The sequence below is a fragment of the Leopardus geoffroyi genome, chromosome E1 (genome assembly GCF_018350155.1).
Source record: "Leopardus geoffroyi isolate Oge1 chromosome E1, O.geoffroyi_Oge1_pat1.0, whole genome shotgun sequence".
Lineage (NCBI taxonomy): Eukaryota > Metazoa > Chordata > Mammalia > Carnivora > Felidae > Leopardus > Leopardus geoffroyi.
Window position 1 is genome coordinate 50,193,802 of NC_059330.1, and position 26,417 is coordinate 50,220,218.

Below are 26,417 nucleotides of genomic sequence, written 5' to 3' on the forward strand. Positions count from 1 at the left end.
ACACCAGTGGGATAAATATAATAATTAAAATAATATGTTACTGCTTTAGGACACACTGACTATGGAATGTAAAAGAAGCCTAAGATGGACCAAAGTAAACAGAAAAAATAAAGATTAATGAAACAGGCTTTTAAATTCATCAAAAAGATGAATTAATTAATAAATAATATTGGGAGAACTAAACAAGCACATTAACAAGTTTTACATTTACTGTTTATAAATGGAAAAAATGACGTTTTCAAAAGTAAGAGAAAACTGATGATCTCTATCCTGGAACTGACCCATATTAACTGGAAAAAAAGAAATACAAGCTTCAGTTCCTCATCTGCAAAATGGGAGAGATACTATTTATCTGACAGGATTCAGTGACAAAGTCAGTGTAACTCACTTATCATTGTTTCCATGGAAGTCATCTAACTTTAAGTGTCCCTATTATTACTGCTGTTGCTTTTAATTATTGCTTCTTCCCACAAGTGTATACATTTTTATAACCTTGGAGGGAAATGATTTGAAATATGCATAAAAATCTTAAAAATATAGTCCCTTTGAGTTATCTGCTTTTAGAAATTTGTATCCACAATTATATTCACAATGATTAAATAAGAAGGCTTATTACGGTGGGGTTTTTTAATGTTAATTTATTTGTTTTTAAGACAGAGAAAGAGAAAGCGAGTGGGCAGGGGCAAAGAGAAAGGGAGACAGAGGATCCAAACCCACTCTGAGCTGACAGCATAGAGTTCAATGTGAAGCTCATGGAACTGAGATCAGGACCTGAGCCCCTGCTGAGCCACTCAGTCACCCCCTAGTTTGTTTTTTTTTTTTTTCTTTTTATGATAAGGACAAAATTGGAAACAAGCCAAATTTCATTCACTAGTGTCAGTCAATTGAGGTGTCCACACATGGGAATCCCCTTTAGCCACTGAAAGCCGGGCTGCGGGTAAGGACTTCAAAGCGTGTTCCCAGAGGTGTTCCAAAGTTGCTACAGGAAGTAACTGCGAGGGGAGAAGGTTGAGAGCATGCAACTCCCCATTACTTCCCCAAGAGCCCCTGGAACTGTTGATTTCATATAGTGTTTCTACGCAGTGATTTTCATCACTTCTAATTTTTTAATTTTTTTGAAGATGTTGTAAAAAGTCGTTCATGGTTATTGACGAGTACAAAAGTGGTTCATAATGCACGCTGGAAAACTGAAATGACAAATTTAAAAAAGACTTCAATGTATCCTTGGCGAAAATTCAAGAAAGAAACCACAGATCGAGATGGCATTGGATGGGAAAAACCTGGGGGTAGGCGGTGGGGCGGAGAACAAATTTGCTGACACGGGTACAGAAAATTCTCAAAGTGAGAAATGACCTCAGAGGGATAAGTGAGACTGAGTTAAGGCACACCACGGACTAAAAAGTAAATGCAAAACTAAAGCACTGGACAGACAACCATGAACCTTAGGGAAGGTCTCTGGCTCTTCTTTTGTAACTTCTCAGGTTTCCCGTCTCTTGTAAAAATCAGTCACATTCTTCCTAAAAATCATTACTAATAAACACAGGCTGTCCTCTATAAAATGAGGCCACTAACTTGGATCTTACCTAAGTATTTGTTACAGAAAACTATTTGTCAGCATCTAGTATCAGATGCATTGGTTCATTCAAACTTCTAACTGTGTTTGCCGTGGAGATGGTCACTTGTGAAATTTCATTCATGGTCAATGGGGTTACTCACCTTGTTTTATTTATTTTTAATATTTATTTATTTATTTACTTAAACTCAAGTTATTTATTTATTTATTTATTTACTTAAACTCAAGTTAATTAACATAAAGTGTAGTCTTGGTTTCAGGAGCAGATCCCAGTGATTCATCGCTTACATATGACACCCAGTGTTCCTCCCCAAAAGTGCCCTCCTTAATGGCCATCACGCGTTTAACCCATCCCCCCCCCCAGCCCACCTCCCCTCCAGCAATCCCCAGTTTGTACTCACCTTGTTTTAGTTAATCTCACCAGTACATAGAAACTATATAAATTCCCTGGCTAGTATAAAAATATATATATCAATTTTACGTCTAGATGGTCTTTCCTCACAGTGCAAATAAAATACAACATTGTTTTTAGCAAGCCGTCTTTAAAAACAAAGTGAAATCATACCTTTCATGGCATGGCCCTATTTCTGTAAATTAGTGAATCCATGAAACACCTGGAAGGATTTTATAGCCAGTTCTCAATCACAGTTAATCTCCAAATGGTGGAGTTAGCTTGTTTGTATTCTGTTTTCTTTTTCTGTTTTGCTCGTGTGCATGTGCTCATTTTTCACGTGGAATTCTCCCCATTTTTTGCAATAAAGAAGTCAATGAAACAATGAAACGTTTCTCTTTACCTTTCAGTGCTTCTGTTTTTCCAGACTTTCCTGTATATTCTTTTTTGACGTTTTTGATTCTGCAATGACAGAAGTGGTGTTTACTCAGCCAACTCAGAAGTGAAAGTAGCAGAAGTCAGGAACAACCCCAGTCACGGTGACAGATACACCAACCCCCTTATGTGAAATAAGGGATGCTATAACCAGTCTGCTCAGAAAGACAGAGACTTGCTTTTGAGTAAGCATTTTCCCCAAGAGAGAAAATAAAAGTCGCTTTAAAGTTACAGTTAAATTATTAATGTTTTGCTTAGAGAAGCAGAACACTTTAGAATGGTTCTCACCTTCTGTCTTTGGATGTTTTCTACTCTGTACACAATCAGCTCGTTAATTTGCACTCTTTAACTCTCCCCTCTCACCCTCTCCCATGCCCTCCCATCCCCTCCCACCCCTTTCAACCTTGTTCATTGATCAGACCCTCTGTCACCTGCATTTTCTATAGTTTCCTCTCTGATAGCTTCTCTTTGGCCTGTACTCTGCTTTGGATACAATCAGATTTCTCTCCTCTTTAAAAAAAAATTCTTTTTTAAATCTTTATTTATTTTTGAGAGAGAGAGAGATAGAGTGTGAGCAGAGGGGAACAGAGAAGGGAAACACAGAATCAGAAGCAGGCTCCAGGCCCTGAGCGGTCAGCACAGAGCCTGATGCGGGGCTCGAACTCATGAACCCTGAGATCACGACCTGAGCTGAAGTCGGATGCTTAACCGACTGAGCCACCCAGGCGCCCCTCTCCTCCTCTTATTAAAAAAAATATTTTTGGGGCACCTGGGTGGCTCAGTTGGTTAAGTGCCTGACTTCAGCTCAGGTCATGATCTCCTGGTTCGTGAGCTTGAGCCCCTTCGAGCCCCGCAGTGGGCTCTGTGCTGACCGCTCAGAGCCTGGAGCCTGCTTTGGATTCTGTTGTTTCCCTCTCTCTCTCTGGACCCCCCCCCCCCTAAAAATAAACATGAAAAAATGTTTTAAAGATTTTTTAAAAATAGGAGCAAATTCTTTCCATGTCCATTTTCTCACTTCCTCCTCGATCACTCTGAACCCACTATTCTAGTGAACCTCCTCATACTGAAATCATTAGTGGCCCCTAATTATTAAATGCAACAAAGACTTCTCTTTCCTTACTTATTGGATTATGGGTCGCTATTGGTGTCGGTGTCCTGGTTGAAAATGTCTACGTTCAAGGTAACATTGGATTTACTGGCTTTCTTCCTATTTTCCTAAATGTTTCATCTCGGTTTCCTTGTAAGGTCCTCTTCTTTTGCCAGACACATTATCTTGGTGTTCCACAGTGTTCTCCAGGTTCATGATGGTCTTCCCATTCTTGACTCTCTTGATGGGTTATCTCGTTGATTCTCATGGTTTTTACACCAACCTAATGCTAACCCTATCCTTTCCTCCCAGCATTAGGCTCCCACATCTAAAGGTTTCATTCGAATATCACACACGCGCGCGCACACACACACACACACCCCTCTAAATGGGTAATGACCAAACTTGAATGAACATTAGAATCCCAAAGGGAACTAATGCAGGAAGAGGCAGGAACCAGGCTCCGACAAGTTAGAGATGTCATGACTACATAAGATCATGTACGGTGGCATCTTTAATTCAAAGGGAAATAATTTGGTCAACCGCTTTTCTGAGCATGGATCAAAATTAAAGTAAGGACAATTATTCAACCAGGACACTGGCAGTGGGTGGGGTTACACCAAAGAGTCAGGAAATATAAAAGAGAAAGGCTTAAAATGGTGCTGAATCTGACCACAGTGGGACACCCATTGAAGTGGGGTTTTAATGTGTGTGTGGGTTTTGTTTTTTTGTTTTTGTTTTTTTTGAGAGGGAGGGAGAGAGAGAGAGAGAGAGAGAGAGAGAGAGAGATCATCCATGAGCAGCGGAGAGGGGCAAAGGGAGAGAGAGAATCTTAAGCAGGCTCTGCATGGGGCTTGATTCCACAACTCTGGGATCATGACCTGAACCAAAATCAAGAGTCAGATGCTCAACCGACTGAGCCACCCAGGTGCCCCTTAATGTTTTATTTTACTAAAGAAACTTCCCTTTAGGAGTAGCCGGTTGTTTTTGGATTTCAGAGATGAAGATAGCCATTTGGGGCAGACATCCTGTCTACGCTCTGGGAATGTTGCACGAATGGGCTAAAGTTATAGGAATGGACAGTTGTGCATACAAGTGATCCCAGAGAAGGAAAAATTGGGAGGAGGCAGTAATGGGTGAGAGGGAGCCAGTTTTGAATAAAATATAGATATATTTACATAGCCATGATCTTGATTCTGGTTAGAGCTCTGCATGAATTCCTCTATACTTTCAGATACCTATAGCTCACAGGCTGCTAGGGAAAGAGGAAGTGTCCATTGGCATATAAAGGGGAGACCACCTGGGAAAAAGGGAATCATTACAGTAGTACCTTCTAGATCCATACAACATATTGGGATTGATTGTGATAGTGTTGACACTTGTCTAGTGGTGGGGAAGGCAAGGGTTTCCCTAAGAAAGTGTCGCTATGAGGAAAGAAGAGTTAAGACTTATGCACTGGGAACAGTGTCTAATGTTGGGTGGTAAACAGTCAACTTGAGGCTGTCTTGAAGCCCCAGAACCTGCTTCACTGGTGACTGAAATGTACAGAACCTTGTCACTGAAGAGCTACAAGGTTGGGCACCTAAGCCTGGTTTGCTACTTTGGTGTGGATCTGGGGTGAGTTGTCCTGCAATGGAGTCAAACGCTTTAGTGTAGAGGTCTTGGATCAGATGACTTTTCTTTCCTGATTTGTTAGTGGCTCCAACCTCCACTTTAGTAAAGAATCCAGACCAAGAGACAGGGACCTCCAGAGTTAACACTGCATAGATGGGTCAGGTTTGGGAAGTAAGGGGAACAAAGATGGCGGGTGAGGACATTTTACTCTTCTCTCTTTTGCAGAAGTAGAAAAACAAACATCTTTTGATCTACATAACTAACCTCAAGACTTTTTTGGAAGATTACATCTGAAAGTTATTATAATTTGAACAGTAATAGAGTTTATTTTTTGTGTTCTCAACCAGTGAAGAGGAACTGAGGACATTGAGTTTTGGGGGATTATTCCTCACTTGGCCTTTCTCTTTCAGATAGATGTTTTCATAGAGCTGAGGTCGGTAGGAGCTGTGGCCCCTCAGGAAGCTTAACAGAAAATAGGGTCTGAATTAGAAGGATGAAGTTCAGGTATGTAAGTTCACCTTATGCTCTTTGTCTTAGGCAGGAATAGATCACTTCCTAGCTATAGTGCCATTTTATTCCTCTTCCTTCACCTCCTGACATCTCTACAGTAGCCAGGGGCTAAGAGAATAGACAGACTCTGGATTCCCATCCTGGCTCCCCATTTATGAATGCATGACATTGGACAAGAGACTTCACCTTTCAGAACCTCACCTTTCTCATTTATAAAATGGGCCAAATAGAAGTGCCCGACTTACAAGCTTTGGTTGAGTATTAAGTGCGTGTCTGGTTCCTAGTAGGCACTATGTGAATATCGGCTAAATAAGTGGTTTATATTTAAAACCCTCTGGTTCTTCAATTTTAGGGCACATTAGAAAAACCTATAGGGCTTCTTAAAATCTGCAAATTCTTGGGCGTAAGCCCATACTCCCTGAATTAGAATTGCTTGAGGTAGGATCTGATGGCAGAGATATTTTAAGAACTTCTTATATGAATTTCAAACAATCCTACAAAGTAAATATTACTCTTGTTCATTACAGGGCAGGAGATCCAGAGAAACTTACACATTTTTTTTCTCAGATTACACATCAGATGAGAGGGAATTGTGGTATTGAAGTCTAAAAGTTTTTGAGTCCAAGTTTCTTACTTCTTCCATTATATCACATAAGCCAGACAAACTATAGAGGAAGGAATTTGGAGAAAGAAAAGAGTAAGCATGAAAGAGAGGCATGAGACAAAAGTTAGAAATAAGGAGGCAGACAAGATGGCGGGTGACGTGGTAACATTATATGGAGCGGAGGGAGACAAGATGGCGGGTGACGTGGTGACATTATATGGAGCGAAGCAAAGAGAATTTTCCTTTCAAGGAGCAATCAAGAGCCGTTGGTGGTCATGTGGAAGAATTCAAAGTGACATTCACAAAGACAAATTTCTTCTTCAATATTTTGTTCAAGTTTGCCTTGCACCCATATATTGGTATAAGTGTGATTACCTGATGGCTTCTTTTCCTTGGAATTCTGGAGCTACCGGTTCGAAACAATCATCAGAAGGATGCTCAGGATCTATTTCTTTCTCAGTGACCTTATTATTAGTCCTTTGGTGTTGGAAACAAGACGAGTTCAGGAAAAATAATGGAGAGTAATGGCGCTCATTTCCACCTAATTCATCAAGAGGCAATACGATATTGGATCATTAACGTTAGAACCAAGAGCAAAGAAGCCTTATTCAAAAGAGTGCAGAGTGTCTTAGACTTAAGCATCATAGAGAAATTGTTTTCATTATAACTTCTTATTATTGAAAAGAAAACTGGTCATGAAGTAAACAATGAAAATTCAAAGGAAATAACGTATTATCACAAAAGCCAAATAGTACCATAGAACTTTCAATAAATATACACATACAAAGGCTTGAATAAAATGTGGTCCAAAATATATTTAGAATGAATGAAACCGAACACTTAGGGGGGAAGGCCGTAATGTGGCACATAAAAATAACTGGAAACATGTTTGTGGACTTCAGAAATCCCTTGATCGCAACAATACGACTGGACGTAGTACTGAAGTCCCGATTGAACGTGTATGTAAAGTACAGGAAGAAATTATATTTGTTCAGGATAAATACACTGTCATTTTCCAAATGTAAAACATAGAAGTAGTATTTGTTGCTAAGGGCTTTCAGATATTAAACCAGAAGCGACAGAAAGATAGGAATATATAAAATAATTGCATAGAAGCATAGAAGACAGGGTTAAATACAAAGTGGAAAGAACATAAAAAGTAAGATAAATAAATAAGATTGTGCAAGAAAAGAAAGTGTTCTGATTCTAGCATGTGGGCAGGAAGTCTGCACTTGTGAAATTTTTGGTTGTTGGTAAGATAGAGAAAATTTAACTGGGTAATATTGTTCTGTAAATATGAACAACTGATTAAAAATTTTTCAGAATAAGGCAGAGAACGTCCTCTTTCATTTTTATTTTGTTACTTCCTTAAAGGATGGACATGTCACCTTGTGAAGTGGTCCTCCAAGAAGGAGAGGGAGTAGGGGAGAACCTGATTGTTCCAGACCTGGGGCCCTTTCTGGATGTTCAATTCACAATCTGCCCCACATTCTTGTAAGAACTACTTACTAAACACCTTCCACCACACGATAGATCGACACTTGCCAAAACCATGTGGGGAATTAATTTATTGCAGCTCATTTTGAAACAAGTCTTACATATCATTCTTTGAAAACACTTTCAGGGATTCTTGAAAAAAGTACCATTATTTAATCCCTGAATATTCATAATGTATATTATTAAAAGCAGAAGACTAATTGCTTTCCCATGAAAATTCCTTCAAACTGCTAAAACTATGAAGCAGGAATAAAGAACTCATTCAGTTTGTGATAGGAAATATTTGTTATTCTTTACTTCTTTTTTTTTTTTAATTTTTAATGTTTATTTATTTTTGAGAGAGAGAGACAGAGTGTGAGCAGGGAGGGGCAGAGAGAGAGGGAGACACAGAATCCAAAGCAGGCTCCAGGCTCTGAGCTGTCAACACAGAGCCTGACGCGGGGCTCGAACTCATGAACCACAAGATCATGATCTCAGCCAAAGTCGGATGCTTAACCGACTGAGCCACCCAGGCACCCCTGTTATTCTTTACTTCTTTAAGTACATTTACATAACCTTAAGTAAAAACCTACAATGTGGTCAACATGTGCAGAGGTCGAAGAAAAGCCACTTTTACTTACAGGGTAAGATTTTGTCAAAATATAATGCCAATGCCAGGTAGAAAAGCGCATCAAAAGCCAATACAGAAAAAGTTGCTATCAGTACATAGGAGTCTCCTGAAGGGTCAGGAAAAATTACACCGTTCATAGTACTATCCAAGTGGATAATCTAAGATTCAAGCAAAAACAATAATTAATAAGTATTTAAATTAAACACAAAAATAATCCAGTGTGGCAGCAAGATTTATCATTTTATTAAACAGGTTTTTCAAGAAGCCCTTATAACGAAGTTATTGGTGAAACTATTTCTATCTGACAACAAAGGAATAGTGGAAGGAAATACCGATTTAAAAAAAATGTTCTAAGAATAGGACATTTTCTTGTTTTCATAAAGTCATTGCAATGTTGCAAAATATCTGTTCTATGCAACAAAAAGAACACAAGTTTTTGAAAGAATACGAAAAATTATTCGAAGAATCTTAGTTGGATAATGATAAGAGAATTTTTTCTAGTTATTACTGCAAATAAAGATATGTTTATAATTTTGTCATGTGACAATAGGTATAATGTTCTAGATGTTGTTCTAAGGCTTTTTATAATATCTCATTTAATCCTTATCATAACCTCATAAGGTAGGCCTTATTATTTTTCTAAATGTTTATTTATTTATTTTGAGAGAGAGAGAGAAAGAGGAAGAGGCTGAGAGAGAGGGGGAGAGAGATTCCCAAGCAGGCTGCACATTGTCAATGCAGAGCCTAACGCGGGACTCAAACTCACAAACCATGAGATCATGACCTGAACTGAAATCAAAAGTCAGACGCTCAACTGGCTGAGCCACGCAGGTGCCCCTAGGCTGTGTTATTTTTATGTGCATTTTACATATGGTGAAACTGAAGCACAGAGAAACTGAGTGGCTTAACCAAGCAAAGTCAAAATCACGTAGGAGTGGCAAAGCTGAATTCAACACATGAAGTCCAGCTCCCAAGCCCAGTTCCTCACACTGGACAATATAAACTCCACTTATGTAAAATGTTAACGTTTCACGACAAAGTTGAGTTTATTCCGGAAATGCAAGTCTGGGTTGACATTTGAAGATCACTCTATGCAATTCAACATAAACCAGATTGAAGGAGAAAGTGAACTGGCTACTAAAATAGGTGCAGAAAAAAGCATTTGATACAATTCAATACCCACATATAATAAAGAAAGTCTCTTCGCAAACTGAGAAGATAAGCGATCTTCCTAAACCTGGCAAAATAGATGTACACATACCAATACCAAAAACCATCCTTTTTGTGAAATGTCAAAAGCTTTTCCTTTGCCTGCATTTCTATTCAACATTGTACTGGAGGTCCCAGTCTCCTCGATAAGGCAAGAAAAATAAGTAACTAGCATTAAAAACTGCAAAAGGAAAAAAATAAACTATCATTATTTGTAGACAACATGATTATGCATAAGAAAATCCCAAGATAAAACCTAGAAAAATACTAGCTTTTAAAGTTTATTTATTTATTTATTTATTTATTTATTTATTTATTTATTTATTTTTGAGAGAGACAGAGAGAGACAGAGAGAGAGAGAGAGCATGGGAGGGGCATAGAGATGGAGACAGAGAATCCCAAGCAGACTTTGTGCTGTCAGCACAGAGCCCAATGTGAGGCTTGACCTCACGAACCCATGAGATCGTGACCTGAGCCAAAATCAGGAGTTGGCTGCTTAACCAACTGAGCCACCCAGGCGCTCTTAGTTTCAAAGAATATAGCAAGGAAACTGGATACAGTGCCAATATACAGAAATCAGTTGTATCTCTCTACATTTATGACAAACATTTAAAAATAAGAATCTAAACACAGATGCTATTTATAATGGCATCAAACGTATTAAAAAAGGGATATAAAATTTGGAATACATAAAAAAATGTGCAAGGCTCTCAATACTTAAAACAAATTACAAAGAGCAAATGAATGTGAAGATATATTATTCATGATCAAAAGAAAAGTGTCAGTTTCCCTGAAACTGATTGAAAAAATCAAACTGCATCCCAACGTGAGCAGCTTTGTACACACATACATATGCGTGTGTATCACTCAATAAGTTAATTCTAAAATTTACACCATTCAAAGAACCTAGAATAGAAAAGTCTCTCTTTGGAGAAGAAAATCAAGTGGTAAAACTGTTACCACCATATATCAAGACACATAAAGCAAAAACAATTTTAAGATAATGTAGCAACAGTTCAAGAGTAGACAGATGGGTTAATACAGGATTGGCTGAGCTCTGACAAAGGAAATATAGCAGTCTGTTCAGGGAAAGGATGGTCTTTTCAACAAATTAAGTGGAAGAAATTGGATATTCATGTAGAAAAATTAATATTGCTTCTACATATAGATATCCAAAAGTTATTTTGAAATGGATTTTATATCCAAATGTAAAAGTAGAATCAATTGAGCTTCCAGAAAAGAACATGGGAGACAAACTTTAGAAAAAAATTTTTTTTAAGCTTATTTATTTATCTGGGGAGACAAAGCACATGTGCATATGTGCACCGGTGAGCTGGGTAGGAGCAGCGAGAGGGGACAGAGAGAGAATCCCAAGTAGGCTCCACTCTGTCAGCTCAGAGCCGGATGCAGGGCTCGATCCCGTGAACCGAGAGATCATGACCTGAGCCAAAATCAAGAGTTGGAGGCTTAACTGACTGAGCCACCCAGGCACCCCTGGGAGAATATCTTTATGACCTTGGGGGAATGCAATGATTTCTTAAAGATACAAAAGCACTCTACAGAAAAGAAAACACTCATTAAAAGCACCATTGAGCAGGTAAAAATGTCAGCAACAAATGTCTCATAGCTCACGTATATAAGAAATTCCTACAAAGCAATAAGGAAAAGACTAAAAGTCAGTTAAAAAAAAAAGTGGGGGGAAACCTGGATAGGCACTTTATAAAAGAGAAAACCCAAAATGCCACTAAGCGTACGAAAAAAAATGAAATTTCATCAAACATCAGGAAAATGCAAATTAATACCCCAAGGATTTTTAGTGCAGATCCACCAGAATGGCTAAAATTTGGCAGACTAATAATACCAAATGCTGGTAAAGATTCAGGACAACTGTAACTTCGAAACATCTGGTGCAAAAGTAAATTGTTTCAACCACTTTGGAACAATACTTGGTAGTAGCTATGAAGATTAAGATATATGTATCCTAGATCCTACTATCCAACTCCGAGGTCTATACCGAACAGAACTGAATGCCCATATTCACTAGGGTAGATGCATAAGGATTTTTTGCGGCATTAATGGTAGTCAAAAATATTTGACTGGAAGATATTTCCAGGCAACACTAAATAATTAGGCTTTAGGAACACACATTAGGTGGGGATGAGGAAGTGAAGACCACAAAACTTTTACCTTCAGGAGGAAGGAGTGTTTGGAGTTGTGGCATCCTTCTATTTCTTGATCTAGCTCATGAGCGTTTTGATACACTTAGTACCTATTTGTTACGCTCTGTATTTATAGTCTTGACAACTTTTCAGATTTGAGGTTTCCAAAAGAGGTTTACACAATTTTTAATAGAGAATGCCTTCATTATATAAAGTAAAAACGAATATCGTATGATTTCATTCGTATGTGGAATTTAAGGAACGCAACAGATGCGCATAGGGAAAGGGAAGGAAAAATAAGATAAAAACAGAGAGGGAGGGCAACCATAAGAGACTTAAATACAGAGAGCAAACTGAAGGGTGCCAGAGGGGAAGTGGAAGGGCGGGGTGGGCTAAATGGGGGATGGGCGTTAAGGAGGACACTTGCTGGGATGAGCACAGGGTGTCATATGTAAGTGATGGATCTCTGGGTTCTACTCCAGAAACCAATACTACACTGTGTGTGAACTCACTTGAATTTAAATAAATAATGAAAAAAAGAAAGGTGAATAGCTGCATATGAGAAACAAGAAGAAAATGCTTCCGAATGAAAATACACCTGAGAGGGGAAACTCTGTCTTATTCAAGATGTTCTTATTCAAACTTCCTTATGTGATGATGATTTTTCTACACTGGAATAATAACATTCTCAAATCTAGTCTTAAGCTAGAATTGTTTAGCATAAATGCTCCTAATTTGAAAGAACACTTAGGGGTGCCTGGTTGGCTCAGTTGGTTAAGCATCCGACTTTGGCTCAGGTTATGATCTCACAGCTCTTGGGTTTGAGCCCCACGTCGGGCTCTGTGCTGACAGCTCTCTCTGCCCCTCCCTTGCTCACGCTCTGTCTCTTTCTCTCTCTCTCAAAAATAAGTAAACATTAAAAAAAGAGAAAGTGTTTGCAACCATCAAGAGTTATGAAGTACCAAGTTCTTTTGAAAGTTCAATAATAAAGAATTAACTAGGCTCCTACCTTACTCAATCCAGCAGTAAAGGTAAATGGGCTGCAGATACTCAAAATCCACTCCAGAGAGGAAGGGAGTTGTCTGTAATATGCGGCGAATCCCACGCCCCCCCAGAAGACAATGAGGAGAAACATAACCAAATTGGTGAGGACCGTTTTCTTTAGCAACACACTCATCAGGAACACTAAAGCTATCTGAAAGAGAGAGAAGACGTCTAGCCATTAAACAGCCATTACACAATAAATACAGATGTCTAGATCATAACATAAATATTTATCAGCGAGACGCTGATGAAGATATCAAGGCATCACAATGCTCAGTCCTTCCCTCAACCCCTTTGTAAAGAGGATCCTTATTTGCTCTCCTCAACTGCTAGGCATTAGTTGCTGAAGAAAGGGCAGGGGGAAAGCTGTGCGCGCCGAGGACAAGGATACACGTGCACGCTTGGAAACACCCAAAGAAACCACATTAATGTCTTAAGAAAGGACACCTATGTACCGTCTCCAGGAAACACCCTGGGAGGTGGGGGGGGGCGGTGTAGAGGCTCTTGCTTTATGAAGGAAGAGGGGTGACATGGGAAGAGAGGGCAAGATGGAGTGTCAGAGGGAGATACTGTGCAAGCCACATGTTATGGGGAACCTTTGGGACGAAGAGACAGGTCCGCCCCTCAAGCGCATCCTCATGAACCATCTAGAAAAGTCTTAGAGTCAAAATATTTTTAGAGTCAAGGTTTTTTTTCTTTTTGAGGCATCGTTGCATTAATGCAGACTTTATGCAAAAGAGAGGTCCAATTGTATTTCATTCCAGATCAACTTCTCAACAACTCCTAGAGACTTTCTCAAGCAAGTACGCACACACCTGCACACAAAGCGGACACGAAGGAAATAACGAACTGGAATGACCTCCAGAGAACTTCATATTTACTACATCTAGCTACGACCTAAAGCAGAGAACGTGGTAATAAATGTATGCACTTACCAAGGACAAGCCGTATAAGAAAAAGAGTGTACATATGACCATGAAGCCTGTCATGACTATAATTTGGGTAGATGTTATGACAACTGTAATGATTATGGAAATAATGAAGATGAAGCCAGCATAGATTAAGCCCCAGGAGAGCCTAAAAGAAGACAAAAAGTTATTTCAATTATTTTAACTTCATTAGGAAATAGTTAAAACCTACCAAAAATCTAAAGAATGATACAATGTTTACCGTTCTATCTGCCTACTTAGATTAGTAACTAAAATGTTACTAATATTACATTGGTAGGGCTGTGTTGCTGCCTCCTGGCTAAGCATCAGCTCTGCACCCACTTATTGTATAAATAGAATGAACACCTGCATACATGGCATCATCTTGTATGTGTTCTGCTGTTGCTCGTCTACATCAATGGACATATATTCATATTCATATTCATATTCATCAATGGACATATATTCACTGTTGCATAATAATATGTCATCATATGACTATATCCTAATGTTCTCCTGCCCATGGAGTTCTAGGTTGTTCCAATTTTTGTCTCCAATTTTTATTTATTTGTTTTTGCCAAGACCACTCTCGTACTTATCTTTTTTGGGAAAATGCACAAAAGTGTCTCAAAGGGGTAAATGCTGAAGTAAAGAGATTAAGCTCTTTGTGCCTTCAGCATTATAACATATTACTGAGGTGTTCTGACTGTAGAAATGGGAGGGAATATAACTCAGCTGCTGATCAATCAGGGAACCACGGAAGCCCCGGGGGCAGAGGAGAATTGGACCGTTCTTGAGGATTTCAGCCGGCTGGACCTCCACGCTCCCTAGTAGTAGAAAACTGAAATGTCATAATTCCTCCAGGCCCATTCTTTTCTTGCTATTCCTGTTCATGTTTCCTTTTTTGAAAGCTGATATAAATGATGGTACAGCCTTAAGTGCTCATTCTGTGTTGTTTTAGATGTGCTGGGGTTCGCATTTTTATCAGGTGGTTAATAAGAAATAGTATTCAGGGGCGCCTGGGTGGCGCAGTCGGTTAAGCGTCCGACTTCAGCCAGGTCACGATCTTGCGGTCCGGGAGTTCGAGCCCCGCGTGGGGCTCTGGGCTGATGGCTCAGAGCCTGGAGCCTGTTTCCGATTCTGTGTCTCCCTCTCTCTCTGCCCCTCCCCCGTTCATGCTCTGTCTCTCTCTGTCCCAAAAATAAATAAACGTTAAAAAAAAAAATTAAAAAAAAAAAAAAAAGAAATAGTATTCAGTCTTAGATCTAAGAGGACCACACAAGGTGTTTGAGTCCGGGCTTCCTGTTTTACAGATAAGTAAACTGTAGGTCCTACTGTTACTTCATGGGCCTATTCAAGACCCACCGAGTAAATCAGTAGCCAAGCCCAGGCGACAGTGCGCGCTCTGCTCAGTCCTCTTGCCTCTACACGAAATTGCCCAACTGAATAAGAATCCGGGGTGCCTGGGTGGCTCAGTCAGTTAAGTGTCCGACTTTGGCCCAGGTCATGATCTCGCGGTTTGTGGGTTGGAGCCCTGCTTTGGGCTCTTCGCTGACCGCTTGGAGCCTGGAACCTGCTTCAGATTCTGTGTCTCCCTCTGTCTCTGCCCCTTCCCTGCTCACACTCTGTCTCTCTCAAATGAATAAATGTTTAAAAAAAAAATTAAAAAAAAAAATTCAACAGCTGAAAAAAATAGTGGGAGTATTAAAACCAGGAACTTGCATCAATATGCCCCAGAACAACTGGTTTAATTACTGCTTATTCGACTTCTTTTTAAAGGTCGTGGCATTACAGTGATTCAGCCTTTGTTGGAAACATCAGCATTTTTGGAAAGCATATGGCATTCTGCAGAATCCACTTCCTGACTACAGAAGGGAACTGCTACAGGTGGGAATTAAAATTCTATACAGTAGGAGAATTACAAATGAAGGAACTTAAAACATTACCTAGAAAAGGGAACTCATTGCAGGGAATTCGGCGATGGGGGGGGGGGTGGCGTGGGGGGATGTTAATAAAGCTGTGAAAGCCTTCATGATAAAAACAAAGCAATTCAGTCATCACACTTAAATAATAAACGCTGATGACATTTCACAGTTATTTCACATTACTTAAAAAAAAAAGGTTGTGATACAACTTATTTCCAGTAGACACCCTGTACTTGGCAAAAACATTTCAGATTTGTTTTTTCCTTTTTAGTTTTAAGGATATATATATATATATATATATATATATATATATATATTTGATATACACACACACACATATATATATATATATATATACATATATATATATATATATTCGTTTTGCTAACTTTACGTTACATGCATACTAAGAAGCATTTACCCTGAGGATGAATCCACATGTAAATATCCAATACCTTTCTGATTTTAATCCAGAATTGACTTGTGCCCCCCCATTCTCAGGTGACTACAGGGATACTGCCCCACAGGACATCCTCTGAGCTAAAAAACAGTCCTATTTACACAGAGTCCCCCTCTCTACCCTCCTAACAGACTCCATTCATTCCTTTGCATTTGCCAAAGTTTCACTGCAAACCACTCTTTTTTTTTCTTTTCATTTCAGAAACACATTTTCCTCTTTTTCTGTTTCACAATTAAGGTATGTTAGAATCAAAACTCTCTCTGTTAATCAAATATACTTGATAGAAAATTTAAAATTTCCTAGACCATAATGTTATTTTAGGGAACATGTGACTTACAGATGATTGTTCAGTAAATAATTCCTCACCCATTCCAAATAGTTCCATAGCCACAAAGAGTAATTTTCTTGATGTGGGGACTATACAAAGACACATTTCCCAGGATTCAGTATTGAAAAATGTTAGTTTTTTTTTAAGTTTATTTATTTATTTTGTGAGAGAGAGAGAGAGAGAGAGAGAGAGACAGGGAGGGGCAGAGAGAGAGAGAGGGAGAGAGAGAATCCCAAGCAGGCTCTGCCCTGTCAGCACAGAACTCACGGGGCTCAAACTCATGAATGGTGTGATCATGACCTGAGCTGAAATCAAGAGTCGGATGCTTAACCAGCTGAACCACCCAGGCGCCCCATGTTGGGTCTCTTTTAGGTTAAAGTAAACAGGTTACTTTTCCTTTTCCTAGACAATGTGGATTTGTAACGGATTGCATGGCGGAATTCTCGGCTTTGACCTCTTGGAAGCTTAGAGCTTGTATGATTTGCGTTTTTATCTTCTAGTCTTACCCGTTATCATTCTGTGAGATCCTTGTTCCTATTCTTCAATCATTTGTTTTTATTATAATACAAACACACACACACATAGACAGATAGACACATACATAAATATATGTGTGTTTAAATATATGTATTTAAAAACATCTAAATCATTTTTGAATGAGTCAAGATACAAAGATACCATTATATGAACAAATGTCCTTATTGAGCCCTTCCAACATGCCACCCTAAGTGCTATACGCACTGGGCATATTTTATAGGACATCTCAAGTCCAACACATGGTACTTAAGTGCTGCAAAAAAATATATCCCTGCTGATCAAACCTCTGAACACAAGCTAGCCATTATAGAATCATACTTTCTTCAAGTATGAGGAAGTACGGAGAAGTCAAATGATGACCATGGGCAGACCAAGCAGGAGGGGTGCAATCGGAGTCTCAGCTGTGGCACACAGTTTTGGAAATAATGACACGTTTTTACCGCTTCCTAATTTCTGATTATTCGTTGCACTGCTTGAATCAGTTACTCACCAGAAGGCTGAATCTTGTAGACCCATCATTTTCATCACATCCTTCCATTTTTTCCTCTCTTTTGTAACGTTGAGCGATATAAAGTGTATCAATGGAAAAAAGTAAAGAAGGCAGTAGAAAATAAACATCTCCTTTTGAAGAATGTTTTTATGAATAAAAGGTAAAGTCTTCATATTTATAGCAGTAACTGACATCAACTCTTCTGTCACAGAGCGGTTTGTTGCGATCTAAAGTGGGGTTTAAACAAGGAAAATCATTATTTGAAAAAATAGGAACTGAACAGGCTGTGGTGAAATCCACACAAGCTTATGAGGGCTATACCAACATCGATTCTCTGATTTTAATATTGTTCTGCGGTTATGAAAGATATTACCGTTAGGAGTAACTGGGTGGTGGGTACACGGACCTCCGTGTACATTGGTTTTTGCCACTTCCTTTCCCATCACTCTGAAACTCCTTGAAAATTAAAGTTAAAAACAAAAGCAACGGGTTCCTTCGCCCAAATCCAATCTCAGCCTTTGTATCCCTAGTTTATTGTACAAACCTATGAAAACCTGAGCATATATCACCTTTCACCCAAATCTTGATACCTGTGGAACGAGTTTACGTGAATTATTAGAACTTTTCTTACTTGTATGATAGCAGCGTCAATGGCAGTTTGTAAAGTCACAAATCCTCTATTCCAGTATTTGGCCAGAGAACAGGAAAAGTCACCATGCATATTCCAACAATGAGCTACAAGCACAAAGGGAGGCGATACCATAAGCGACGTTAGCCGATGGACGTCATTAGAGAATAAGAAATGAGAACCCAAGGGAAAACAATCTACAGGAGTCTCCACCAGTCAGAACTTAAAACCACATAGGAAAAAAAAATACCAAATAAAGTTCTTAATGAGGCAAATTTTATTCTCCGAGACTGTAGTATGCGTAGGAAGTCTTAGGCATGAAAAGAAGGTGAAAGCTGGGGCGCCTGGGTGGCTCAGTCAGTTGAGCGTCTGACTTCAGCTCAGGTCATGATCTCACAGTTCAAGAGTTCGACCCCCCCATCGGGCTCACGGCTGTCAGCGAAGAGTCCGCTTCGGATCCTCTGTCCCCCTCCCTCCTCCCCTCCCCTGACTGTGCTCTCTTAAAAATAAATAAATACTTGAAAGAAGATGAAAACAAACATGCCACTCCTACCATGCTGGATTCCCTGCCGTGCCTCAAAATGCTTAACGTAGTCTTGTGCTAGAACTTTTTTTTGCTCATATGTTCATATGCTCTGTCTCCTGACGGATCCATGGCTCACTCCTTCCCTCTATCCTGATCTCTTCTCAAAAGCGATCTCAGCACAGAGGCCTCCCCTGGCCACCATAAATAAAAATATCTGGAAGAGCATTCGGGCTCTATCTTGCAAGCCTGCTCTATTTTACTTTGTTGTTTTATCGCCACTTGGCAGAGTGCATCATTTTTGTCCCATCCCCTGTCCCCGACTGGAATGACTCGTGCAAACAGGCTTCCCTCTGTGTTTTGCTCACTTTCATCCCCAGGGCCAGAACAGTGCAGGACACAAAGAAGACACTCAGAGAATGAATGGGAAAGAACCGATTCTCTTAGTCACATCAATTCTGCTTCCTGAAAGGAATGGAGGACCCATTCACTCTCCTTCTCAGCTGCCGCCAGTCATGTCCGAGCTGCCTTTGGCTCGCTGGTATGTTTGGCTGTGTTCTCCCCCACCGCTCTGCAACCCATGCCCTGGGCCATATCCAGACAGCTCCCTTAGGCTTGGGGGTCTAATCTCTTCTCTGCCCTAATTAAAGTACCTCAATGGCTCCCCAACACCCTAGGTTTGTAGGACGTCACGGGGTCCAGCCCTTGGGTTAACTTCAGCCTCAGTCTCCTGTCACATTCCTTTCCATGTCCTCTGTTCAGCTATACTCATCTTCTTCCATGGATACAAACAGATGCCCTTGGCACCTCAGGACTTTCACACCTGCCCTTCCTCTGTCTGAAATGCAACGCTTTTCCCACCCCCATGTGCCAGTCCTTCTCATTTTAAACATCACTTCGCCCCGTAAGACTTCTCTCATCTCACAGCTTATTAGGAACCCCTGGTCTAAGTCTCCCACCCGCTCAGCACCTCTCTTTGCACTTGTCACGAACTCATCAATGTCTGCCTTTCCTGCTGACCTGGAACCTCACCTGAGGCCAGGACCTCTCCGTCTGGATCACCCCGCATCCTTTGCAACATGCCCCTTTGTGCTCACTTTACCTCCATTGGATGACTCCATCATGTTTTATCGTGGGAAGATATGATTGCCCTCGGAATAAGTTCGGCGATACAGTGTGCTCTATCTACTTTATCATGTTCTATCAAAAGCGTCTCTGTTGCCCATCCCAACCTATTCCTTAGGTTGAAAACATGAAAAATACCACAATGATATTTTATATGGAAAGTCACCTGTGAAAAGATCTTCCTTCAAAAACGGAATGTTATATCCCTGAACAAATTTTAGCTTATAAGAGAAAGCGTCATTAAAGATGATTCCCACCAGGTCTGCAAAACTGTCTAAAAGTAGTTTATCCATGGATTTTTGATTTGGCACTCCGATGATTCTTCTTTCTGTGGATGACAAGGTAAAAATAGACATAGAGGGTTGCACACTTTCACCGCAACGGAATGTGATATCCAACTGTGTCATCAGATTGGAATGAAACTAAAATCATTTTCCACTTAAATGAAACTTATCCCAAAAGGCAGGGAGGGCCTTTTGGAAAAAAAAAAAATGGTTTAGATTCTAGACTCAGGAGACATGCATGAGAACTGAGTGTTTTCTTTTAGTAATGACAAGTATTATGGCAAATTTTAGGTATAGAGAAATATTATACTAGGGTAAGTATGCATATCATACTTAGAGTAGAGTAGAGTCAGGGGATTCCAGATTTCAGATTTACTGAAGCAAAGACACCTCATCTGATTTTTGCCTTATGTGGGAACTAAGATTGCCAGGTAAGTGTATTTCTCACAGCCAGCAAAGTCACCTGTGAGAAATCGAGGATTAAAGAGCAGACTACCAAACTGCACCCACCTTGCCCATGAGTGAAATACACATTTGATCTTAGTTATCTCAGTTACATTGTGATTTCATTTAGAGTGAAGGCCTTTAAAGATGTGTACAAAGTATACCATATGCAGACAGAGTATCTTTAGATTAGCCATTCTTACTTTTCATAGTTCTGACATTATAATTTAATAGCTAGATTTAATTTCTTTTATTTCGATGTTTTTTTTTTCCTGTGTTGTAAATCTTAATCACTGTATTTCCATGTTAAGGGCACCCGCACCCACAAATGGCATATTCTCCTAGACACTATTCTGCAAATCTGAAATTATAAATTTAATGTTTTAAGTAAATTCCAATAGAAATGCAGACCTCCCTAATTGGACCCCCATCAAGCTGAAAGGCTTTAAAAAACTAATTGTTGCGAGAGAAAGAAAAAACTAACCAAATTTGTAGGCTATCTTGATAACCTAAATAATTAGCATGATAGATCACTGTCAGTTCGAATTCAACATGTATACATCAATTCAAAAAGATATGAAATAATACCAGTAATTCTTTGTTGCCATTAGTACACCTACCTTTCACAAAGGGAGCAAATGTCGTTTTATTCACTATCTGCTGTGTTATATCAGAGACGGGTGTATACACAACACCTATAGAGTTATTAAAGTTATCTGCCCTTCCCAGAGCTTGGGGAGGAATTTCAGGAAAATATGTCTTTTCTCTGAAGTGTGAAAACAGTCCCATGTAGAGTCCCAGAAGTATTGGGAATATCCATTCCTATAATAGGAGGAAGAATGAATTTAGATTATATTCCCTTAAAAGCCTCAGCCAATACCAAAGAACGGTTGAAGATAAATTCTGATTTTGCCACATAGTTGGCTTCTCTTTGCTCTCAACTCTTCAGAGCAAAGGGACCCCAACAAAAGATGCACACTGAGATAGTTGCCACATAGACCATTCTCCAACACTAGAACTAAACTTTTGTATTAAATCATGAACTACTGCAGAGGCCATCATAAAAACCAACAGGGTGACTAATAGGATGACACTTCTTAGGCCTGGGCATCGGACCTTATAGTCTCTAAGACACAGAGGGTCCCAGATAGAGTTCATGATGGCAAATAGCAACATTTTGGTCAATTGTCATATTCTTGTATTGGAAATAAAAAAAAAAAAAAACATGAAAAGGAACTGAGTGTTGGATATTGCCCAGTGGTTCACCAATATCAGTAATCTCTTCCTGCTTAAAACAATGCTAGACCATGTTTCCAGCCTCTGGGAATGAAGTCAGACCAAGCGATTGAGTGATTGAGTTCCAACCATGGAACATGAGCAGAAATGATATGCAACCTTCAAGGCCTGGCTTGTGGAACCATGCAAAACCTATATTCTGTCTCAGTCCCTGTACTTTCTGATGTTCTGACTAGATTCAGATGATCCAGGGGAGATGGCAGAGTCCCTAGATGAAGGAGCTCGGGTCCCTGACTCACTGGATGGAGAAGATTCCTTCACCTACCAGACCCACTTTAGTTTCACTGTCAACCTTATTTAGACTATGAGCAAAGTGAAAACCAAACTTTTGCTGAGTTAAGCCTCTGAGATTTGGGTCAATTACCTGTAGATAGCCCACCTACCTAATGCAACTGACAATCAGTGGTGGTACTTGGTCCGTAATTCTTGGCAATAGTCTTTACGTAGAAAATTTATGGCTTTGAAAAGAAGTGCCCCAAGTTAAAATTTCTCAATTTTTGCTGGGGCTCTTTTGATTATTTCTTTACTCTAATTTTGTTACATATGGTAGCAGCTTTAATAGCTGCTATAATTTCCCGGGGTGCCTGGGTGGCTCAGTCAGTTAAGCATCCAACTCTTGGTTTTGGCTCTGGTCATGATCCCATGGTCACGAGACTGAGTGCTGTGTTGGGCTCCATGCTCAGCATGGGATTCTCTCTGTCCCTCTCTCTGCCCCTCTGCCTCTCTCTCGCTGTCTCTCCTTCTCCAATAAAATTAAAATGAAATGAAATGAAATGAAATGAAATGAAATGAAATGAAATGAAATAAAATAAAATAAAGAAAATAAAAAATAAAAATCAGGGCACCTGGGTGGCTCAGTCGGTTGGATGTCCAACTTCAGCTCAGGTCATGATCTCAGGGTCTATGAATTCGAGCCCCGCGTCCGGCTCTGTGCTGACAGCTCAGAGCCTGGAGCCTGCTTTGGATTCTGTGTCTCCCTCTCTCTGCCCCTCCCCCACTCGCTCTCTCGCTCATTCTCTCTCTCTCTCTCTCTCTCAAAAATAAATAAACATTAAAAAATTTGTAAATAGTTGCTAATAATTTCCCATACAATTAAATTCTCATTTATTCTGTTTTGCTTTTTTTTTTTTTTTTTTTTTTTTAAATATGAGGAATATTCTTCGTCTTTGCAATGCTACGTTATTTTTCAGGGACTGCTATGAGACTCTCAGTTCGACAAGTACAGTTAGAGGCAACCTCAAAATCAATGAATCCAGTCTGCTACTTAAACTATAGAATAAGAGCATCGTTAGGGGATAAAATAAAAGAATAAGGTGAGCCGCAGAAAGAGGGAAACTTTCAAACATACCAATAAGCTCTCTCTTTTCATTCTCCATTTCATAAGAAAATTCTTGTGCAGAAGCGCCTGAGTTTGGTGGTACACACTTTTCTGTTTCATATTCATTTAGCTTTGCACTGAACAAACAAGGAGAAAATTAACAAGGTGTGAAATAAACCAGAAAAATAAGTGTAATAAGAAACATCTTGGGGAGAGTGGCGGAAAAGCAGAGAGAAAAACCTTGATCGTCGTTTGGTGGAAAATATTTCCTGCCTTTAAGAACTACAAAAAATGAGTTTAAAATATCATCTTAATAACACATGGCTGCAAAATTTTACATCACATATAATCACTGTAAGCTATTTGGGAGAGTGGGTAACCATTGGGACATAGTGTTCAGTGTCCCAATTTTCCCGAAAAAGAAAGAGCAGAACAATGGAAAAGATATTGTTAGTTTTCAGAACCTGTAAGCCACTTCACATGTTTTTACCTCTTATACCAGAAATTCCACTATATGAATAGAGTAATTGAATTCTATCTCGTCCGATTAATAATTTTTGTTCTTTGCATTTAAATAGAAATGCCAGAGCTAATCAAATTAACCAAAATTCTGATTATTTCAATTCATTTGAGTAATTAATTATGCTCAGTAAACGTAACCTCAGTGGACTCTTTTCCCATAGCATTTCCCTTTCAGATGAAACTGAACAGCTTTTATCCAAAAGAGCTAGGCTGTGAGATAGCAATTCAGACCCAAACTACCTGAAACTTGATTGTGAGACACAAGAAGGATAGAAGAACTCATCTCCATTTTCTGAATTCAGAAGTCCTTGAATAACTGAGGAAACTAACAAGGAAGAAGAAAGAAAGAAGAAAGAAAGAAAGAAAGAAAGAAAGAAAGAAAGAAAGAAAGAAAGAAAGAAAGAGAAAGAAAGGAATCCCATGGAAAGTAACTTTCCCCAAATGTTTGCAAATAAGCCAACAGAGACGATTTTTTTTCAGCTTTTACACTCTCAAAATTAAATTATTTTAGATTTGCATAACAAAATATTCAGACAATTCTTTACTATTTTCCTTTACCTGCTGTCTACCTGCACAATACAAGTTGGTTGGGAATAAATTGGAAAATTTTATCATTCGGTCTTCAATACAATACATATGAGTATCTGCAAACATCTGAAAAAGAGACTGATTTTAGCAGTGTCCACCCACATATTTGCCATAGCACAACTCAACAGCTCTACTTACCGTCTGGAAAACTACTCTGGAAACACTGTCAAAGCACCGTTCCGTTTTTGTGTACAGCAACAATGAAAATTTCCTTATTTCTACTTCTTCATTTATTCCTTAAATGGGTGCCTTCCCCAGGCTGCTTTGTGAAGCGGGGTGGGGGGGGGGGAGTGTAGTCAGACCAAGCTGCACATAATGAACTTGTTTTGTTTTCTGCCTTTTCTTCCCTAAGCCAATTATTTGCAGGGAAACGATGGTTCAGTGGTTGGCTGGGAAGAAAACAAACCCTGTGTTTGTGCACTTGGCCTTTCAACTCCAGGGATGAGGGGTAAAATGGTAAACAAGGAAAACAGAACTAGCCTGTCGAACATGATGAGACCAAGATGGGGAATGTGTATGAGAAATCTTTAGCTAGTTTTTTTTTTTTTTTTTTTTTTTTTTTTTTTTCTACTGATGTTTAAACTCAACTGCCAATGACATATTTGACTAATGTATAGTAAATGGGCAGAATGTACTGGAACTGGAGGGTTTTTTTCCTAATAAAGCTAAGCAACCCAGAGCCTGCCGTAGAGAAACACCTAATTTGGACAAATGAAGAATTGTGAACAAATTCCTTTCTCCAGCTCTGTTCATAGGGAATGCAGGATTTCAGAAGGCTCATAAACAAAATAAAAGTAAGCAGATTGCCAAGGACTAAAAAACATATAAAAAGATTCAGGTCAATTTTTATGCATGAAGACTGGGGAAAAAATAAAATTTATTCAATTCCCATTGCGTAGTCTATCTCAGTAAAGAGTTGCAAACTTTTCTTGACCTGCCAAAGTAAATGGCAAAACAGGAAGCCAAAGTCCATGAATTGGGAAATCTCAAATATTTGACATGGCTCCGAATCCACAGATGTTAATAATCATAAAGTTGAGAGTTGTTCTGGAAAAGAAGAGAATAATTTAAAAATATTTAAGCCATGGTATTATATATATGTATATTTCTCTCCTTGGTAATTAGTTCTATTTTTTTTAAAGTCAACAGTGAAATATCATATGTATTTTACATTAAAAATTGGCAAAAACAAAGACAATAAAGATATTCTAAAGGTCTCACGGAGGGGAGGGTAGAGGGTCAAAAACACTGCTAAAACTTTGTATCAATAAGAGGCCAATGATCCAAACAAAAATTCTGTTTCTTTTATATCACCTGGAATATAATTCAAGTTTTTATTAATTTTGCTGTTGTTGTTGTCATTGTTGTTTTAGACCCTATGTATTCTATTTTAGGAATCTATTTTAGGGATTTTCACTTTGCTTACAATGCATTCAAATTCACACTACAATATCAATAATTATGTCGATTAAATATATTTTATTAGTTTCAGTTCTTACCACTGTTTCTTATATATGCTTTGTGTTCCTCTTTCTTGACCTACTTACTCTGATTTATTTTTATTTAGGAGGTCATTCTTATTTAAGCCTGAAGATTTCCCCATAAATGGTAACCTAATATAATGAAGTACCCAAACTCTGGCTATATTGAAATGGTGGGTAAAATACATATATATATATATATATATATATATATATATATATATATATAAAGTCACATATATAACCAAGGTTTAAAAAGAAATAAGAAAAAGGTAAAGGAAAGAAACCAAGAAACAATGGAAGAAACAATAAGAAAGGAAGGTACTTCCCCAGGTATTAAAAATGAAAAGAGAAATTAAAACCAGAACTATGAATGGTATGCCAGCAATCAGCTGTCCAAAGAGGAGTTTTAATAACCTTGTGACCTAGACTCAATGGTTTACAAAGCTGGATTTCATATCTCTGCATGAATCCAGAAGCTTCACAGGACTGCTCAGTGCTAGAAATAAACAGAAATTAGCAAAACCACCTATTACCCCGAGGAAGAGCAAGGATGTGTATGTTTAGCCCCATCTCTGGGTTAAAAAATATATATGCTCCATAGAAAATGAAAAACCCAAACATGTAGGACATGCCAGATACAGGAAATGGGGGAGAGAATCTTAATTTATTCTTCCTGTATGGTAACATGTCTAGAATATAACAAATGTCATAGTAGTTAGTTGCATTCTGAAGCCAAACTTGGGTTTGAATTCTGGCTCTACCACATGTCAGCTATGTGACTTTTCACAAGGTATTTAACCTTC

General features: G+C 38.9%; 1 protein-coding gene across 2 annotated transcripts in view; it reads right to left on the reverse strand.

Moving 5' to 3' along the window:
• Positions 1 to 24,636, reverse strand: part of ABCA6 (ATP binding cassette subfamily A member 6) — a 60,645-nt gene extending 36,009 nt beyond the window's left edge. Inside the window, exons 1-11 of one of the 2 annotated variants that reach the window (XM_045489554.1) lie at positions 24,269 to 24,634; positions 23,051 to 23,150; positions 21,027 to 21,228; positions 19,845 to 20,006; positions 18,034 to 18,137; positions 17,403 to 17,629; positions 13,669 to 13,810; positions 12,699 to 12,884; positions 8,332 to 8,479; positions 6,590 to 6,755; positions 2,368 to 2,426 (exon numbers count right to left, since the gene is read on the reverse strand). In XM_045489554.1, coding sequence (XP_045345510.1) covers positions 2,368 to 2,426; positions 6,590 to 6,755; positions 8,332 to 8,479; positions 12,699 to 12,884; positions 13,669 to 13,810; positions 17,403 to 17,629; positions 18,034 to 18,137; positions 19,845 to 20,006; positions 21,027 to 21,228; positions 23,051 to 23,146 — 1,492 coding nt within the window. In that variant the 5' untranslated portion in view covers positions 23,147 to 23,150; positions 24,269 to 24,634. Of the gene's footprint in view, positions 1 to 2,367; positions 2,427 to 6,589; positions 6,756 to 8,331; positions 8,480 to 12,698; positions 12,885 to 13,668; positions 13,811 to 17,402; positions 17,630 to 18,033; positions 18,138 to 19,844; positions 20,007 to 21,026; positions 21,229 to 23,050; positions 23,151 to 24,268 lie in introns of both variants that reach the window. The other variant, XM_045489555.1, reaches the window with a different exon arrangement.
• Between the last annotated feature and the right edge of the window lie 1,781 nt (positions 24,637 to 26,417).